An 18,388-nucleotide genomic window follows, 5' to 3' on the forward strand; every position below is an offset into this window, starting at 1 on the left:
TCATAGGACCGTTAAGATCATCACAGTCAGAAAGAATTGTTCAATATTAGAGACGGTCTGCTGGCGCAACGTCACCCCAAAGGATAACGTTTCACCCCCCACCGCGCTAGCTGACGTGCTACATAGATATTCAAACCAAAGGTGTTGAAGCTAAGCCACTGCCCAAACCAAAGGTGACTGGAGGGAAGTATGAAAAAGAAGACGTCGTTTGGGTTAAAAATCTGCGTGACATGTGCAAAAAAAAAAAAAAATATAATATGGGTTGTGTTACTGTAGTGATCACTCCGTAGTATGTGAAAGTTAATGGAGTGCCCCGCCTGCCCCGGTACGTTGAATGCCTTCGACCAGTAATACGGACGCACTTATCAAGTGACGAAAGTGATTCTGAGAATAGTGAGCGGCTAATTTATTTGGATTCAGATCTGCTTGACAGTGATTCCAATGCTAGTAACCTCCCAACAGACGAGAGTACGCATGAGCGTGAAGCTTCGTGTCATTTCTTTTTGAAGAAGTACCCGACAAAGACAGATACTACCCCCTGCTCTGTTTGTGATCATGAAATCGGGAAAATCATGGCTTATCTGACTAGCGTGGGTGTTGTGTTCATTCGCTTAAGAAGAAAAAATAATAATAATAATAAAAAAAAAAAAAGAAAGCTAAAATGGCGACGTCGCTTTTGTATTTGACAATCACGTGTGAGTAACGCAAACTCTATGCAAGATGCATAAAAGAAGCGTCAAAAGGAACGACCGGCGAGTTGAAAGACAGCGTGTTATGCGAACGGATTTGTGTATTTTCAGAATTATTGAATCTGAATCAAAAGATTGTAGGCGGGACAGAACACAACTTTATGACTCCATTGAAATCAATTTTCAAACTGGAAAAATGAAGAGGAGAATGAATTCAAATGAACCGAAGAAAGAGGGTGACTATTTAAGCTAATTGCTTTTAAACGTTCGTTCGAATTGCTCATCTTCTCACCACAGATTTTTATTTATTTATTTATTTTTACCCCAAACAAGATATATTATCACTTAGACGTAAGGGGATACTATTTAGGACCCTATCTACAGGAACACTATGTAGGGAGTTGAGCAGCGAGCTGTCTGTTCACATTACACTTGAACTTTAACATGTTAGTACAATCAGAGAAGCCGGAGATCAGGAGGGAATTCCAAAGTCTAGCAGTTCAAGGGAAATAACTATTAGAGTAGAAGTCTTCCAAGCATGTAGGGACCTCTAAAGTGAGGTTTTTTTTTTATTTTGCTGCTTGTCGGGTTGGTTGAGGTTGCACGAGTGCTACAAGTTTATCAAAGCACATTCTATTAAAGTACTTGTAAAACAGACACAAAGATGCAACACTGCAGTGATGGAACAGGAGTTGGAGCTTGATTGATAGTGTGGAACTTATTAGATTGGATACTCTTTTTTGGGCCCTGTCTGAGAGACTAATAGTAGATGCAGCAGCCTAGATGTAGCAACAGTACTCTATGCATGGGCGAATGGACTCTCAGGTGTAATTTTCTAGGACGGTTGAGAGAGCCCACCTTCTTTGCAACAGCCTTGGCAATGTCTTCATGTATTTCTCCTTAGTATATTTCCAACAGAAATGTAACTCTACGATGGATGTAAGTGCACAGAACCTTTGAATAATTCTACTTTTTTAACGAAAAAACAAAAAACAAAACAAAGATATTACTGAGACCTGGTGACATCATTTGTGTGTTTGTGTTATATTTTTGTGGGAGTGGAGGGGAAGTGTCAGATCAAGAAATTTCTAGCAGTTTTAGTTTCCTTGGGCTCGTGTCATGTTCTTCCTATATTAATTGTTTTATTTCTATTTCAACGTGCCTGTGGTTAGTCAATGCTACATGGTTATGTGGGTTGGTTTCCAAACTCAAGGATTTTCCTTAATATTCTAGTTTATTATTTACTCACTAGGAGTTTTCATACATTATTGTTAACTGGCAATAACAAATGGCATTCCATGGAGTTTGATCTGCAAAAGGTTATCTCAGATTTCCAGCATTCTCAGCTTCTTTCACTGTTGCAGATTATTTTGTGTTATCGTAATGGCCGTTTATCATTGATTTCTTGCTGATAACGATCGTTGGCTTTTTCTGGAATTATAAGTAACCTACAGGGGTACTCAGCGTTGCCTGGGTGTGTAAAGGTGGTGCAGTGGGGATATTGAGTGAAGGGGGGGGGGTGGAGAAAGAAGACGTGAGCAGGAAAAATCACATATAAAAAAAAAACAATCAGGTGTTGTCTGGGTGTGTCGAGTAAAAAAAAAATCAAAACAACAATAAAAAAAAAACGTGGTAGTAGGCAGACAGGCTCAAACCTGTAACGCGAAGGAGGAAAAAAAAAAGACCTGACGTCTTTGCCGTTTTGTCCATGGCCCGACTGGAAGTTGAGAAAGTCAAAATTAAGGCTAGTCAATCGAAAAGAGACGATGACTTGCAAAAAAATGTCGGCGGAAAAAATGACTCCACCTTGTAAAAAAACTGGGGAGTTGAGGGTGAAGGAATTAATGTTTTTGGCCAACTTTTCTATATTTGGCATCTGAGAAGTCGAGCTTCAAAACGATAGTTTTGGGCAGATATACACACACACACAGACACATTTTATATGGAGAGAAGATAAGCTGCCCTAAAATTCCAGCACTCTCTGTATATGTTCCAGTGGAGGTCTGAACAGTGTTCTCACTCCTCTGCTTTTCCATTGTCCTTGGCTCTCCAAACAAATATCATTATTATTTAGACTCATTAGAAGATTTTACGTGGGTCATCATCAGAGATTACTGCCTCTTTTGATAACCTTTGCAAATCATTTGCATTATCACAACAGATGTTTGACATTGACTTCTCGCTGGCAACCATTATTGGTCTTCACTGGAATGTGGGTGGCAATAAGCTTCCCAAGGTTCCAGTCTTCTTCACACTCATCCAGTGGAGGTCTGGTTAGCGTTTTCTCTCCTAGGCCCTTTTGTATCCTCTTTGGCTTTTCACACCTATTATTTGTACTCACTAGGAGTTCATTATCAGAGATTACTCACTGACAACATCCGGTGGTCTTCCCTGGAGTCTGGGTGACAACAAGTCTCCCCAGATTTCTAGTACTCTCCACCATTTTCAATAATCTTTGTAAATAATTTGTATTATAACAACTGCTTGCCATTGACTTCTCGTTGGCAATGATCATTTGTCTTCAATGGAATTTGGGTGGCAATAAGCCTTCCAAGGCCCTTGAACATTCACTCATTCTATGGAGATCTGGTTATTGCTTTTTCTTCTAGGTCCTTCCATCGTCCTTGACCTTCACAACTATTATTATTATTATTATTATTATCATTATTATTGGCTCACCTGGAGCTTTCACACGAGTCAGCAAACGATCTGATTGGAGACCTGTGGTGTTCTCTGGAAGCTGAGTGACAACAAGTCTCCCTAGACGTCCAGCTCTCTCCTCCTCCTTCGATAGCATTTGCAAATAAATTTGCATCATCGCAACAACCTCTTACCATTGATTTCTCGCTGGCAGTGGCCATTGGTTTATACTGGAATTTGAGTGGCACTAAGCCCCCCTAATTTATTATTATTATTATTATTATTATTATTATTATTATTATTATTATTATTATTTCTTTCTTTTATTTTTTATTTATTTATTTCGTTTTCTAGTTATTTATTTTCATATTTTTGTTCGTTTCTCTTTTTCTCCATTTTCCTATTACTAATCTATTTTTATCAGTGAAGTTCTTTCGGTTACGCTCAGGTAAAATATCTGAGCTTTCAACGAAGTTTTTGCAAACAAAGACTATTCCATTATCCACCTAAAACCTCTGACCTCAGACGACTTCATAGAGGGAGAGGCCTCCTCTTCCACCCCTTTTTACTTCTATTTGGTATCACCTAGGTACCTAAGTGTTTTTGATATTTATATTAAATACACAAGACCTTCTATTCATATGTTTGTTTGGGTTTTTCTTCTTCTTCTGCGTCTTATCTGTTGCTGAGGTAGAGAGAGAGAAAAAAAAGGTGCTCTTAAAATTTCAAAATGGCTGGTAAGTGAAACGTTTGAACTGCTTCGATTTTTCTGTTTTCTTTTAATCTTTGAATTTAATTTGAAAGCATCGACTCCTCCCCTTCTTCGCACAAAAGTCCGAAATAATAAATAATCGATTTTTTAGGAATAGTTAAAGCAAAAAAAAACAAAACAAACTTATTCGTTAAAACCACCACAAACAAATTACCTGTAACATATATGTATTGTATATTTCTTTAATTAGAAAATAAATTTGAATATTTTGATACGACAGGGGCGCATATAGATATTAATGCTCTTCTTGTTCATCTTGTAGAATAGTGATGTTTTAAACCAACGTAGTTCAGGTGAAAATATTGTTCCAAAAAAAAATTACAAAAAATGATCCAGTAGAAGACGTGCTAGATGTTTTTGTTACAAAAAATACAAGCTACGGTTACTGTTCGACATTTTGGCGTTTAAAAAATGGCGGATTGTAATTTTGTTAAAATGAGAGATCGCAGTTACTTCCCCTGGTTCTAGCGAACTCTTTAAAACATACGATGAAACTTGATAAATCTATTAAGATCCCCCCCCCCCGGCAAAACCTGAACGTGAATTACCCCATCCCCCAATTTAAACCGGTATTCCGCATGTTTGTTTTGTTATTTTATTTTATTTTTACGACATAACCCAGCGTAGTAGAAACACTCCCAACCTCCCCCATGTTAAGGCTTTCGGAATAAACACCCCCCACCCCCAACCGCAGAAACTATACTACATACTAAAACATTCTATAAAAATGATAGGGGAGGTGATTTCTCGTTCAGGTCAGCCTGTTTTTCTACTGGATTATTTTTCGTGATTTTGGAATTTAGGTACTTTTGCAGAGAAGTTACCGAGCTATAATATATTTTTTTAAATAGTATTTTCAAGTTAATTTCAAGTATTACGGTATCTTTTTATTAACACGTTAGGTGAAAGTACAGAAGTTACGAGACACTACCCCCACCCCATGTTAAGAATGGGGTAACGTTATTACTTCAGCACAGTACCTTCTCTGCATAAGTACCGTAATTTATATTATTTTCGACATGGCATATAAGTATGTAATGTTTACACCTGAAATGCGTTGGTTTAAAACCTCACTTTCTACACCTTTCCTTTAGAGACACAAACGATACTTATTTGATATTTCGCCTTTCAGATTTAGTTTAAGGGAGAAATTCTTGCCTATTTGCTAAGAACTCTTCAAAATCATGTAGTTTGGAGTTTCACGATAATAAATTGTCGGCCATTTTAATTTTTTAAATTTTTTTTTAACCTCAATATTTTATTAAAATACAAGCGGAACCTGTGGCAATTCCACAGCGACATCTTTCATATGTAATATATTGCTGATAGGCATTCTATGGACGTTCAGCGTGAATGGAGACCCCGCGATATTATTGTATCCCTTTTGTTAAAACTGTAAAAAATATTTATCTAAGTAATCTGGTTAATGTAGTGTCGTAATACATATGGTTATTACGGTTTATTTCCAATATTCTTTATAAGAGTCTGACATTTTTATTGTGTGGACGTCCTCGATATCATACCATCTGTAGACAAAACGGATACTACCCTTAGATCCTAGCCAGAAGACCAAGAATGAATATTTTAGCTTCACGCACGGCAAAAAAAAAAAGCGACATCATTAATTTTTTTAATTTAAAAAAATTTTTTTTTAAATTGCGTCTTCGATGATCGGGAGATCTGTAGAGGACTAGGATATATAAATCCTAATCCCGTTACAAAAGAAAATAATGAAACGAATGGAATGAAGGAAACAAAAACTCAATTGCTGGATAAAATAAAAGTGTCGTTTATTTACTGTTGAATGAATGTTTTAGGTGTAACTCGTGTTCATGTCCGCGCATGGAAAAAGGAATGAGCAATGTAGTGGAAATGGGAATGACAGTCCAGCGTGTAGACAAAGAAAAAGACAGAGGGTTGACATCAGTAAGGCTGTGCGCCATGTTAGCAGTCAGCTACGCGAAGGTATTCTCAGGCACAAGTTATATATATATATATATATATATATATATATATATATATATATATATTTAAATGAGATTAGAACAATAGTCTAAAGAGCTGAGTGTATTTTAATGTAACAGTGAAATTACTAGTTTAATTAAAATACAGGAAATAGAAAGTGCTCGTTGTAATTTAGATATATAATAAGCTCGATAGTTAAATGTCCTAGAGCTAATTCAATATTAAGTAATGTGATTGATAATTTAAAATTTAAAAATCAAATTTTAATTAAATTAAAAATCCGTTTCATAAGAAGGAACAACAACAAAATCAATTATCTGTACGATCGTTTCGGAAAACAATGCTTTTTATTGTGGTATACATCAAGTTATGTACAATAATTATATAGTTTTTTGATAAGCAAGGTCTCCTCATCAGCAAATTTTGAAGGGTTTTTATTGAATTTAAAAGACACCATAAATAAACCTAGCATTAAAAGTAAGGCAGATGAATCTTTTAATTTTTCGTTTTTTGAAATCAGGAACTGTGGTTAAAATAGTCATTTAGATGTTTGCTATAGCAAATTCAATAAGATAAAAAGCTATAGCAAACATCTAAATGACTATTTTAACCACAGTTCCTGATTTCAAAAAACGAAAAATTAAAAGATTCATCTGCCTTACTTTTAATGCTAGGTTTATTTATGGTGTCTTTTAAATTCAATAAAAACCTCTCGGCTCGGAAGCCGAATTGAAAAGGATAGGAAACAGCTTGTCTCTTGCTTTTATACTTGTTTCCGGTGGTCTTTTGCGCATGTGTGGATTTCCTTTGAAGGTGAGAGTGACGTTTCTCATGTGTGCGCATACGTATGCGTACATGTGTGTACGTTAGCGTGTGTGTGTGTGCGTATGAATGTATGTACGCGAACGTGAATATATGTACTGTGTATAGCTTGAGATGTGAACGCATGTTTTTGGGTGAGACTAGAAGTCTCGCGCAGATCTTATTTATTGAAAAGGGGGATAGGTGATAACGTCCTACAAACATTAAACTAGCGTATCCATACACTAATCATTTAATGTTCATAGTACGTTATCACCTATCCTTTTTAATAAATAGGATCTCCCGATCAAGTAATTTATAATCTGGAAACCATGACACACGTACGTACGTACGGACACACATTAAAGTTACTTCGATGTTGGTGTATAGATCACGAAATGATTTATTCTGATTTTTTTTTTATGCCTCTTCTATAATGTGGATGTAATTTTACAGCCATCACCTCTTCGTTGGCAAATAAGTGCATTGAGAATGGTGGTGCCTATATAGAAAAATAAATTCTGGAGCACAATAGGTTGCTCATTTTAATGGTACCACTCCCATTTTCGTAGCTTTTCAACTTTTTAAAAGAATAAAATGCATAACTTTAGGAACGATCTTCGTAATAAAAAAAAAATCACATGAATTGATCAACGAGTTCTCATTTTATAAAATTTTTAAGTGAATTTAAGTTCTTTTTTTCTTTTTCTTTTTTTCTTTTTACTTTTCTTTTTCTTTTCTTTTTCTTTTTTTCTTTTTTTTTTTTTTTTCCTAAGCTTTCATCACCTCGTTAAGGATGGTTTTTCCTAAAATATCGCAAGTTTAAATTATTTAGTTATCTCCCTGTCTTCCGCCAGACTATTTTCAAAATGATGTTGCAGGATCGTCTCTTGTTAAAATTTGATTTTCTTATTTAAAAATAAAACTATTTGATCAATTTACGTGGATTTTGATATGACAACATTAGTTTTTTTTTTTTTTTTTTTTTTTTTCATATGTGCTGCTCCTTGAGTCGCCTAACACTACACCTTGCACCCCTGTCAATTATTTTGACCTCGTTCCACAAGCAGAAGTGTGTTCCTTCTTTTTCTTTTCATATGTGATCAGCTAGTCCCGACTTTTCAACCTCTCCCCCATGTCACGGCTTTACAGTGTTCTTCTAGCTTTATCTTTAGGTGGGAGAGGGGGGGGGGCTGGTCTCACCTTTGCATAGTGTTCTGCCTTTGTATGAAATCTTATATGCACAGTTTTATTTTCAGTTTGGGATTTTACTTGTACTAAGTGATTTTTGAGTCGCATTTTTTTTTTTTTTTTTATTTATTTATTTTTTTTATTACATTTTCACCCCAAACAAGGCACATTGCCACTTTGGTGTAGGGGGCTACTATCAGGGGAAACATCTACTGGGGTACTATGTAGGGATTAGGGCAGCGAGATGTTGGTTCACGTTGCACTTGAACTTATGCATGTCAGTACAGTTGGAAGCAGTGACCTGGAATGGAATTCCAAAGTCTAGCAGTTCTGGGGAAGAAACTACTGGAGTAGAAAGATCTTTTACATCTAGGGATCTCTACAGTGTGGGGGTGGGATTTTGCAGCTTGTCGGGTCTGTCGAGGGTGTTCACGTTGTGGGGGCACAAGTGATTGCAGTTCTTCAGAGCATTCACCATTATAATACTTGTAGAACAGGCAGAGGGATGCAACGTTTCGACGATGGGACAGAGGCTGAAGTTTAGATGCGAGTTTAGGGCCTATCAGATTTGCGACTCTCTTTTGAACCCTGTCAAGGAGCAACAGACTAGTAGCCGATGCACCGGCCCAAATATGACAGCAATACTCCATACATGGGCGAATAGTGGCCTTATAGAGGTACAGGATACTTTCGGGTGTTAGAAGTTTTCTAGCACAGTAGAGAAAGCCCATCTTCCTTGCAGCGGCCCTGGCAATGCCCTCGATACCCTTGAATGTTGTTCTGATGTCATATTTAAAAAAAAATGGCAGACAGGCCTTTCATGCATGACGTAACACTATGGCAAATTTTCAGACATTGCCCTTTAGTGTTTACTCTAGGTTTTCTGGAGCAAAGTGTAGTATCTGTTCTTCAGATGCTGCACTTCAATTTTTTGTTCTGTCAGTGGAGGAGAAATCCCTCACGACTGAGACAATTTTTATTTTTGTCCCTTTCCTCCACATTAAAAAACGACCCTGGTATCTAACTCTGTCCCGTGGGGAAGCATTGTAAATAGGGATATAACGCACTCTGGTAGTCATTTTGATGGAGTATTTTTAGATGGTTCAGCTCCTCCTGATATGTGTGGTGGTTGTTACATATTCTGGCACGATGTTGCTAGTTCCCTGTATTTTACCATGGGTTTTAGGTCTTTGATTTTATTGAGGATCTGTGATAGCTTTTCTGTTTTTACAGTTGGATTCTTTAATTTGCAATAGCTCACAGAATCCATTAGGTCTGTCAGTTTTGGAATATTCTGCTCTGCATTGCTTTTGTCTGCTGGTAGTATATCAGCTTTGCATCGCGGCTTTATGGCTAATAATACCTCCTCTTTAGAGGTTAGGCTTTGGGATTTTTTTTTTATGCTTGTCTCACTTTTTAGGTTATCTCCTTGTGCCTTGGGTAGATTCAGAGTTGCTTCCTCTATTGGGGCTATTATGTCTAAGTATAGAAACATGCTGACTAGTTGTGGCTAAATTGAGACCTTTGTTTAGTACTGATTCCTCATGGAGGGGGTTAGCTGTCGGTTGCTTATGCTGACAGTGGCTCTTATTGGTGGGTGCTGATCATGGGGTTATCATCCTTGGTTTTGAGGTTTTCGAGTTTTTCATTTGGCAGGAATTGACTTTTTCAAATTCTTTTTTTATATGAAAGCTCTGCATAATCTTGGATGCGAGTCTTGTCTGTTAGGAATAAGTTCTTCAGGAAAGGTGTGAGCATGTGTGAGAATTGGGATTGTATTTGGTGTTTATTCCACCAGCTGTTTATTTGCTCCCATACAAACTCCTGTCACATCGCATTGTAATCTTTTGTGTTCTTCTGGAGTTGAACCAGGTGGTAGTAATTTTTTATCCCAGTATCTGCATAGAAATGTGAAGAGATTTGTCATCCTTGCCAATTTTTGGTAGAGCTTTTCAAGTCTTTTCCATTTTTTTTATTTCAGTTCCGTACCGATTTGATATTTAAAGTTCTGAATTTTTTAGATGAGGGTTGCTTGATTATATTACTTGTATCGATCGGACTATTGTTCTCATCTTGAGTCTTATTTGTGCAACGTTTCAGTCTGATTAGCCTTCGACTGTCCTCAGGCATGTTTGCTATTGTTTGGAAAAGAAAAGTATGGCTCCATAGGGATGAAAGGTGGAGGGTTGTGTGACACGAGGAGGCAGCACAAATGCTAACAATAGAAAAATTACTAAGCAGACCAAGCCTAGAAATTAATAGCATTTGTATAAAGAACCTTGTACACCCTTAAAATTTTAGCAATGGAAGGAAGATAATCCCGTTAATCTTTGGAGTTGTCTCCCTTTGTCATTATTTTCTATTTTCATGATAATTATCATTCATTATAATTAATATTATTTTTAATTTTATCATAGTTAAATTTATTATCACAAGTAAAGTAGCTAACAACTTTTGCGTACTAATATTTCATGTCTTGTAAAATTAAGATCTATATATGCGTAGATGTGCGTATATATATATGTACTTGCAATAACCCTTATCCCTGAGTGGCTTCCGGGCCTTGATAAATGGTGATCACTGTAAAAAAAAAAAAAAAACACCTAATATATATTAGTGCAAAACTTTGAAATTCAAAGACTTTTTCTTTATAACTTATGTTTATTTTCTCCTGGATTTTTTTTTCATTACAGCTGTTTCGTTAGTGGGAAGGAAATTTTACGATTTATGTGTCCATAAAAATATACTGTCGCCACTAACTTCAAATGATTTTTCCATTTGATGTTAACAACAAAAAGGTATATTTTTTACACGATAAACATGGTATTTGGGGGGAAAAGAAATCTCTTAACATTTCTGTTCTGTCCGATTATCTTGTTCAGGATGATTAATGATCAGGAATTCAATTACCTTTCAGAGTTACATTTTCTTGTTTACCTTTCTGGTCGCTTCCAAAATGGTTTCAGCTTTTTTTTTTTTTTTTTTTTTTTTTTTTTTTTTTTTAGTGATCACCACTTATCAAGGCCCGGAAGCCACTCACGGATAAGGGTTATTGCAAGTACATCACGTTAGTGAGGAGATTTTATGAAGTGTTTAATTAGGGGGGCGGTTCATTAGGAATTTGTTAACATTAGACTTGAAGACATCCAAGTTGTAGTCCGGAGGGAAGCAGGCAGACGGAACAGTTCCACAGGCATGCAGTTCTAAGAAAGAAGCTTTGCTCATGAAATCCGCGTTTTGATTTAGGCACAGATATAGAGTGGGGGAAATTTTTCACAGTGGATTCAGCTAGACGGGTGTTTTTCGTGAAAGTTTGGCGAGGGGGGGACCAGGGATTGGAGTTCAGACGAGCACCTGCCATGAAAATAACGATAAAACAAGGATAGGCTCGCAACGTCTCTTCTGTGGGAGAGGGGTTGCAGGGTAGAGAAAAGGGCATCCCCCACTAAACCACGAAGTCTATTTTGTACTTTGTAGCTTGCTTCACTGCTGTCTCTTCACTCTGAATTAACTCTCGAACTCTCCTCTGACTGAACTGACTCTCTGAATATATTGTAAATTTGTGACGTCAAAATGTGCTTCATACACATATGTCCAACACGTTTTTTTGCAACACAAAGAAAATTCCTAAATTGAATGATTCATTCTCCTAATCCTGATATAATTAATATATTCAGTTATTTTCTCTATACAATAAACAATTGCTCTAGATTCTTAGAATTACAATATGTATTCACTTTTAACTTTTGCATACTGGGTTCAATTCTATTCTTTTCCTTTAATATTTTCAAATTTACGGCGTTCCTTTGATTACTGGGATCTGCCCCCTTCCATATATAACAAATGTACATATATTTTTTGCAAATGTAAAAATATACTCGTAGGTGTGATCTAGATATTTTAGTTTTACTGGTTGTTTAAAATCAATAAATATTTTATCATTAATACGATCCGTGAAAAATAAAATTTTAAACAAAATCAAAGAATAAACTAAATAATAAAAAAAAATCGTTTTGAGTATCGGAAAATAGGCAGGAGTTTTTACTCTTCCGATACTCCCAAAAGTTCTGATTTTCTCTATTCTGATCAATCATCCAAACACTGTGTGTGTATGCGCATAATTGTTTTCTTTACTAACTTTAAAAAGAAACCAGAAGAATAACGTTTTAAATATTTACTGATTTAAAAAAAAAAAAAGTTTTTTAAATTTAATGAAATTAAATATCAAAGAAGAAAAAAGATTCCTTGTGTGTTGATGAAGGCGTTTTATGTTAAAATTTTCCAGATATGTTTGTGGAAGTAGGGAAACCGAAAATAAGAAACCTTTGTTACCATAATCTGATATATTAGCATTTTGCTTCCACCCCACTCTCTCTCCAAAATATGTAAAATAATTACATGCCGTCTTAATCTCTTCAAGACCACGTTGGACAGGGGTCGGCAACTCATTTGGTCTCACAAGCCAGATCGTATTATAATGACAGTTTGTAACCGGACGAAGGTCATTATTGAAAAATTAAGTAAAATTACAACATTGAAGCTGTTCACGCCTAATGCCTGTCATCGGTCAGTCGGTTAAACTTTTTCAGTTGCTGTATTTTGTTTGTTTCTTTAATTCTTCATGCAAAAATGGAGGTGATTGGGTTGCGATTGTGTTTTTGTGGTCATAGTATTCAAATTAAGTTGGGTGGGTTATAGGAACAGTACGCCTTTTGAATTAGAAAGCCCTACCTCTCAAGTTAAAACCGCTTTAGTTAAAAATTTCAAAATTTATAAAGAATTAGTCAGAATCAGTAATTGTATTGGACTCTGAATTTAGTACAGAATCTGTAATTGTATCGGAATTGGGGGGAAAATAATGGAAACGTCCCATCACTAATGATAACATGTTCAATTCTTGATAACATGATACAACTAAGCATCTGACTCCTTCCCTTCCCAAAATGATTATATTAAATATTTGATTTTCAAAAAAAAAAAAAAAAAACAAACTTTGCGAGGGTTTGTTGTGTATTTTTGAAGTTTTAGCTGAATATACAAACGCCAAGATAACTCGCCATCATATTGTAAAGAATTTGTACTTTTGTATGGCGTTTCGTGTAATGGTTCTTAGTACAACGGGAACACCTTATTCTCGCGGCGTGTGGGTTGAGATTCTTTTTCTTATCCGAGTGTTCAAAGAATGTGACCTCGTCCAACCAAGCTGGCTTTCATTCAGCAAATATTTAATGAAACGTTTCAACTTGAAGCTAATAGTCGTGCCAAACGCACTAATGGCGAATTGATCGACAACATCAAACAATTTTTAAACCATAATCTTGTTTGACATTTTATTTTTATGCCAACAAAGCAATCCGTTAATTTTTTTTTTTTTATAATCAACCAACAAAATTAAATTAGATTTTAGCAAAATGCTAGACATTTGCTCAAATTATCTATACGAAATGTTCCAGTTAATCAACGTTAATTGTCCTAAGATTTTTTTTTTACTTATGTGCTCGAAGAATACCTGTCTCAGGACAGGTAAAACTAATGTTTCAAACAAAACCCTTGTGCACCACTTTTATGTCCCAATCAAGATATATTGATACTAATATTACATTGTGGGAAAGCCAGGAGAGGATATGAAAGTGTAAATTGAGTCATGTTGTAGAAGAGAAGAAATATTTTAGAAGATAAGATTAATAAGCTTCATACCTTTTCTTTATCCAGGAGTTCTTCTGTCTTCATATCTTTTCTTTATCCAGGAGTTCTTCTGTCTTCATATCTTTTCTTTATCCAGGAGTTCTTCTGTCTTCATATCTTTTCTTTATCCAGGAGTTCTTCTGTCTTCATATCTTTTCTTTATCCAGGAGTTCTTCTGTCTTCATATCTTTTCTTTATCCAGGAGTTCTTCTGTCTTCATATCTTTTCTTTATCCAGGAGTTCTTCTGTCTTCATATCTTTTCTTTATCCAGGAGTTCTTCTGTCTTCATATCTTTTCTTTATCCAGGAGTTCTTCTGTCTTCATATCTTTTCTTTATCCAGGAGTTCTTCTGTCTTCATATCTTTTCTTTATCCAGGAGTTCTTCTGTCTTCATATCTTTTCTTTATCCAGGAGTTCTTCTGTCTTCATATCTTTTCTTTATCCAGGAGTTCTTCTGTCTTCATATCTTTTCTTTATCCAGGAGTTCTTCTGTCTTCATATCTTTTCTTTATCCAGGAGTTCTTCTGTCTTCATATCTTTTCTTTATCCAGGAGTTCTTCTGTCTTCATATCTTTTCTTTATCCAGGAGTTCTTCTGTCTTCATATCTTTTCTTTATCCAGGAGTTCTTCTGTCTTCATATCTTTTCTTTATCCAGGAGTTCTTCTGTCTTCATATCTTTTCTTTATCCAGGAGTTCTTCTGTCTTCATATCTTTTCTTTATCCAGGAGTTCTTCTGTCTTCATATCTTTTCTTTATCCAGGAGTTCTTCTGTCTTCATATCTTTTCTTTATCCAGGAGTTCTTCTGTCTTCATATCTTTTCTTTATCCAGGAGTTCTTCTGTCTTCATATCTTTTCTTTATCCAGGAGTTCTTCTGTCTTCATATCTTTTCTTTATCCAGGAGTTCTTCTGTCTTCATATCTTTTCTTTATCCAGGAGTTCTTCTGTCTTCATATCTTTTCTTTATCCAGGAGTTCTTCTGTCTTCATATCTTTTCTTTATCCAGGAGTTCTTCTGTCTTCATATCTTTTCTTTATCCAGGAGTTCTTCTGTCTTCATATCTTTTCTTTATCCAGGAGTTCTTCTGTCTTCATATCTTTTCTTTATCCAGGAGTTCTTCTGTCTTCATATCTTTTCTTTATCCAGGAGTTCTTCTGTCTTCATATCTTTTCTTTATCCAGGAGTTCTTCTGTCTTCATATCTTTTCTTTATCCAGGAGTTCTTCTGTCTTCATATCTTTTCTTTATCCAGGAGTTCTTCTGTCTTCATATCTTTTCTTTATCCAGGAGTTCTTCTGTCTTCATATCTTTTCTTTATCCAGGAGTTCTTCTGTCTTCATATCTTTTCTTTATCCAGGAGTTCTTCTGTCTTCATATCTTTTCTTTATCCAGGAGTTCTTCTGTCTTCATATCTTTTCTTTATCCAGGAGTTCTTCTGTCTTCATATCTTTTCTTTATCCAGGAGTTCTTCTGTCTTCATATCTTTTCTTTATCCAGGAGTTCTTCTGTCTTCATATCTTTTCTTTATCCAGGAGTTCTTCTGTCTTCATATCTTTTCTTTATCCAGGAGTTCTTCTGTCTTCATATCTTTTCTTTATCCAGGAGTTCTTCTGTCTTCATATCTTTTCTTTATCCAGGAGTTCTTCTGTCTTCATATCTTTTCTTTATCCAGGAGTTCTTCTGTCTTCATATCTTTTCTTTATCCAGGAGTTCTTCTGTCTTCATATCTTTTCTTTATCCAGGAGTTCTTCTGTCTTCATATCTTTTCTTTATCCAGGAGTTCTTCTGTCTTCATATCTTTTCTTTATCCAGGAGTTCTTCTGTCTTCATATCTTTTCTTTATCCAGGAGTTCTTCTGTCTTCATATCTTTTCTTTATCCAGGAGTTCTTCTGTCTTCATATCTTTTCTTTATCCAGGAGTTCTTCTGTCTTCATATCTTTTCTTTATCCAGGAGTTCTTCTGTCTTCATATCTTTTCTTTATCCAGGAGTTCTTCTGTCTTCATATCTTTTCTTTATCCAGGAGTTCTGTCTTCCCTGCTCTGTGATGAAACATGCAACGACCAACACCATAACTGATTGAGACAGCTGCTTTTTTTTTTTTTTTTTTTTTTTTTTTTTTTTTTTTTTTTTTGTGAAACCACATAACACTTATTTTTAAAATATATAAATTTATTTCAGCTATCTCTGGTCTTCACATGGAGTCTGCATTACGTGTCTACATGCTTGTTCTTTCAGCCCTGCTTCCTGGCTTTGAAGCACATCTGCTCACTTTCATGACCAAACTCCAAATTTTCAATCTAATCTTCTTGACCTGTCAGTTCCGTTACGTCATCATCAAAAGCACACTTCTAACCTATGACCTCTGACATATGCAACTGCTCAAGGTTATTTTGTTTTTAACTTCGCTAATTTATGTAAACATCTTCAGCTAGAACCCATTGTTAAACAATAATTTCCAATCTAAACTATTTTAACAATATCACTTGATAGATAAATAAATAGATAGATAGATCGATAATAACTAATTTAACTTTTTACAATGTTATCTAACACTAAACCTTATATCTAGAATTCCAATTTTGATCAGAATCCATTACATGATTTGAGAAAATACCTAAAAATTAAGGCTTAAGTTTAATGAGGTCTTAAGAAAAAAATAGAAATTCATGGAATCTTGAATTCTTTGGATTCTTCAGACTACTGTTCTCATCTGGTGTGTGATTCTCACAGCGATTTAGTCAATCCAACACCAAACCTTCTTTTGATGTGTTTTGTTGAACTTTGAGAATTTGTACGGATTATCGAATAAAACATCTATTTAATCCACTGGGCTACCATGAGCCATGACAGTAGATGTCTTGAGTAATTTGTAATTGTATTCAGAGTATAACCCACACTGAAGATTAAACCTTCAACCTGTAGTAGTGTTGCTATGAGCTGAATTTTATTATGTTGTCCGTTACACCATGTGTTGTGCTTGAATTTTATTCTGTTGTCCGTTACACCATGTGTTGTGCTTGAATTTTATTCTGTTGTCCGTTCCACCATGTGTTGTGCTTGAATTTCATTTTGTTGTCCGTTCCACCATGTGTTGTGCTTGAATTTCATTTTGTTGTCCGTTCCACCATGTGTTGTGCTTGAATTTCATTTTGTTGTCCGTTCCACCATGTGTTGTGCTTGAATTTTATTTTGTTGTCCGTTCCACCATGTGTTGTGCTTGAATTTTATTTTGTTGTCCGTTCCACCATGTGTTGTGCTTGAATTTTATTTTGTTGTCCGTTCCACCATGTGTTGTGCTTGAATTTTATTTTGTTGTCCGTTCCACCATGTGTTGTGCTTGAATTTTATTATGTTGTCCGTTCCACCATGTGTTGTGCTTGAATTTTATTTTGTTGTCCGTTCCACCATGTGTTGTGCTTGAATTTCATTTTGTTGTCCGTTCCACCATGTGTTGTGCTTGAATTTCATTTTGTTGTCCGTTCCACCATGTGTTGTGCTTGAATTTCATTTTGTTGTCCGTTCCACCATGTGTTGTGCTTGAATTTCATTTTGTTGTCCGTTCCACCATGTGTTGTGCTTGAATTTCATTTTGTTGTCCGTTCCACCATGTGTTGTGCTTGAATTTCATTTTGTTGTCCGTTCCACCATGTGTTGTGCTTGAATTTCATTTTGTTGTCCGTTCCACCATGTGTTGTGCTTGAATTTCATTTTGTTGTCCGTTCCACCATGTGTTGTGCTTGAATTTCATTTTGTTGTCCGTTCCACCATGTGTTGTGCTTGAATTTCATTTTGTTGTCCGTTCCACCATGTGTTGTGCTTGAATTTCATTTTGTTGTCCGTTCCATGTGTTGTGCTTGAATTTCATTTTGTTGTCCGTTCCACCATGTGTTGTGCTTGAATTTTATTTTGTTGTCCGTTCCACCATGTGTTGTGCTTGAATTTTATTTTGTTGTCCGTTACACCATGTGTTGTGCTTGAATTTCATTTTGTTGTCCGTTCCACCATGTGTTGTGCTTGAATTTTATTTTGTTGTCCGTTCCACCATGTGTTGTGCTTGAATTTTATTTTGTTGTCCGTTCCACCATGTGTTGTGCTTGAATTTTATTTTGTTGTCCGTTCCACCATGTGTTGTGCTTGAATTTTATTTTGTTGTCCGTTCCACCATGTGTTGTGCTTGAATTTTATTTTGTTGTCCGTTACACCATGTGTTGTGCTTGAATTTCATTTTGTTGTCCGTTCCACCATGTGTTGTGCTTGAATTTTATTTTGTTGTCCGTTACACCATGTGTTGTGCTTGAATTTCATTTTGTTGTCCGTTACACCATGTGTTGTGCTTGAATTTCATTTTGTTGTCCGTTCCACCATGTGTTGTGCTTGAATTTTATTTTGTTGTCCGTTCCACCATGTGTTGTGCTTGAATTTTATTTTGTTGTCCGTTACACCATGTGTTGTGCTTGAATTTTATTTTGTTGTCCGTTCCACCATGTGTTGTGCTTGAATTTCATTTTGTTGTCCGTTCCACCATGTGTTGTGCTTGAATTTCATTTTGTTGTCCGTTCCACCATGTGTTGTGCTTGAATTTCATTTTGTTGTCCGTTCCACCATGTGTTGTGCTTGAATTTTATTTTGTTGTCCGTTCCACC

The 18,388-nt window shown here is 35.7% G+C and overlaps 1 protein-coding gene across 1 annotated transcript in view; it reads left to right on the forward strand.

Annotated features, from left to right (window-relative positions):
- Positions 1–3,992: 3,992 nt before the first annotated feature.
- Positions 3,993–18,388, forward strand: part of LOC145240059 (synaptotagmin-9-like) — a 403,765-nt gene continuing 389,369 nt past the window's right edge. The window contains exon 1 of the mRNA XM_080103680.1: positions 3,993–4,066. Within this exon, the coding sequence (XP_079959806.1) occupies positions 4,060–4,066 (7 nt within the window). The 5' untranslated portion in view covers positions 3,993–4,059. The remainder of the gene's footprint in view (positions 4,067–18,388) is intronic.

This window comes from Euprymna scolopes, chromosome 19, assembly GCF_053919585.1.
Source record: "Euprymna scolopes isolate OS-2025 chromosome 19, ASM5391958v1, whole genome shotgun sequence".
Classification (NCBI taxonomy): domain Eukaryota; kingdom Metazoa; phylum Mollusca; class Cephalopoda; order Sepiida; family Sepiolidae; genus Euprymna; species Euprymna scolopes.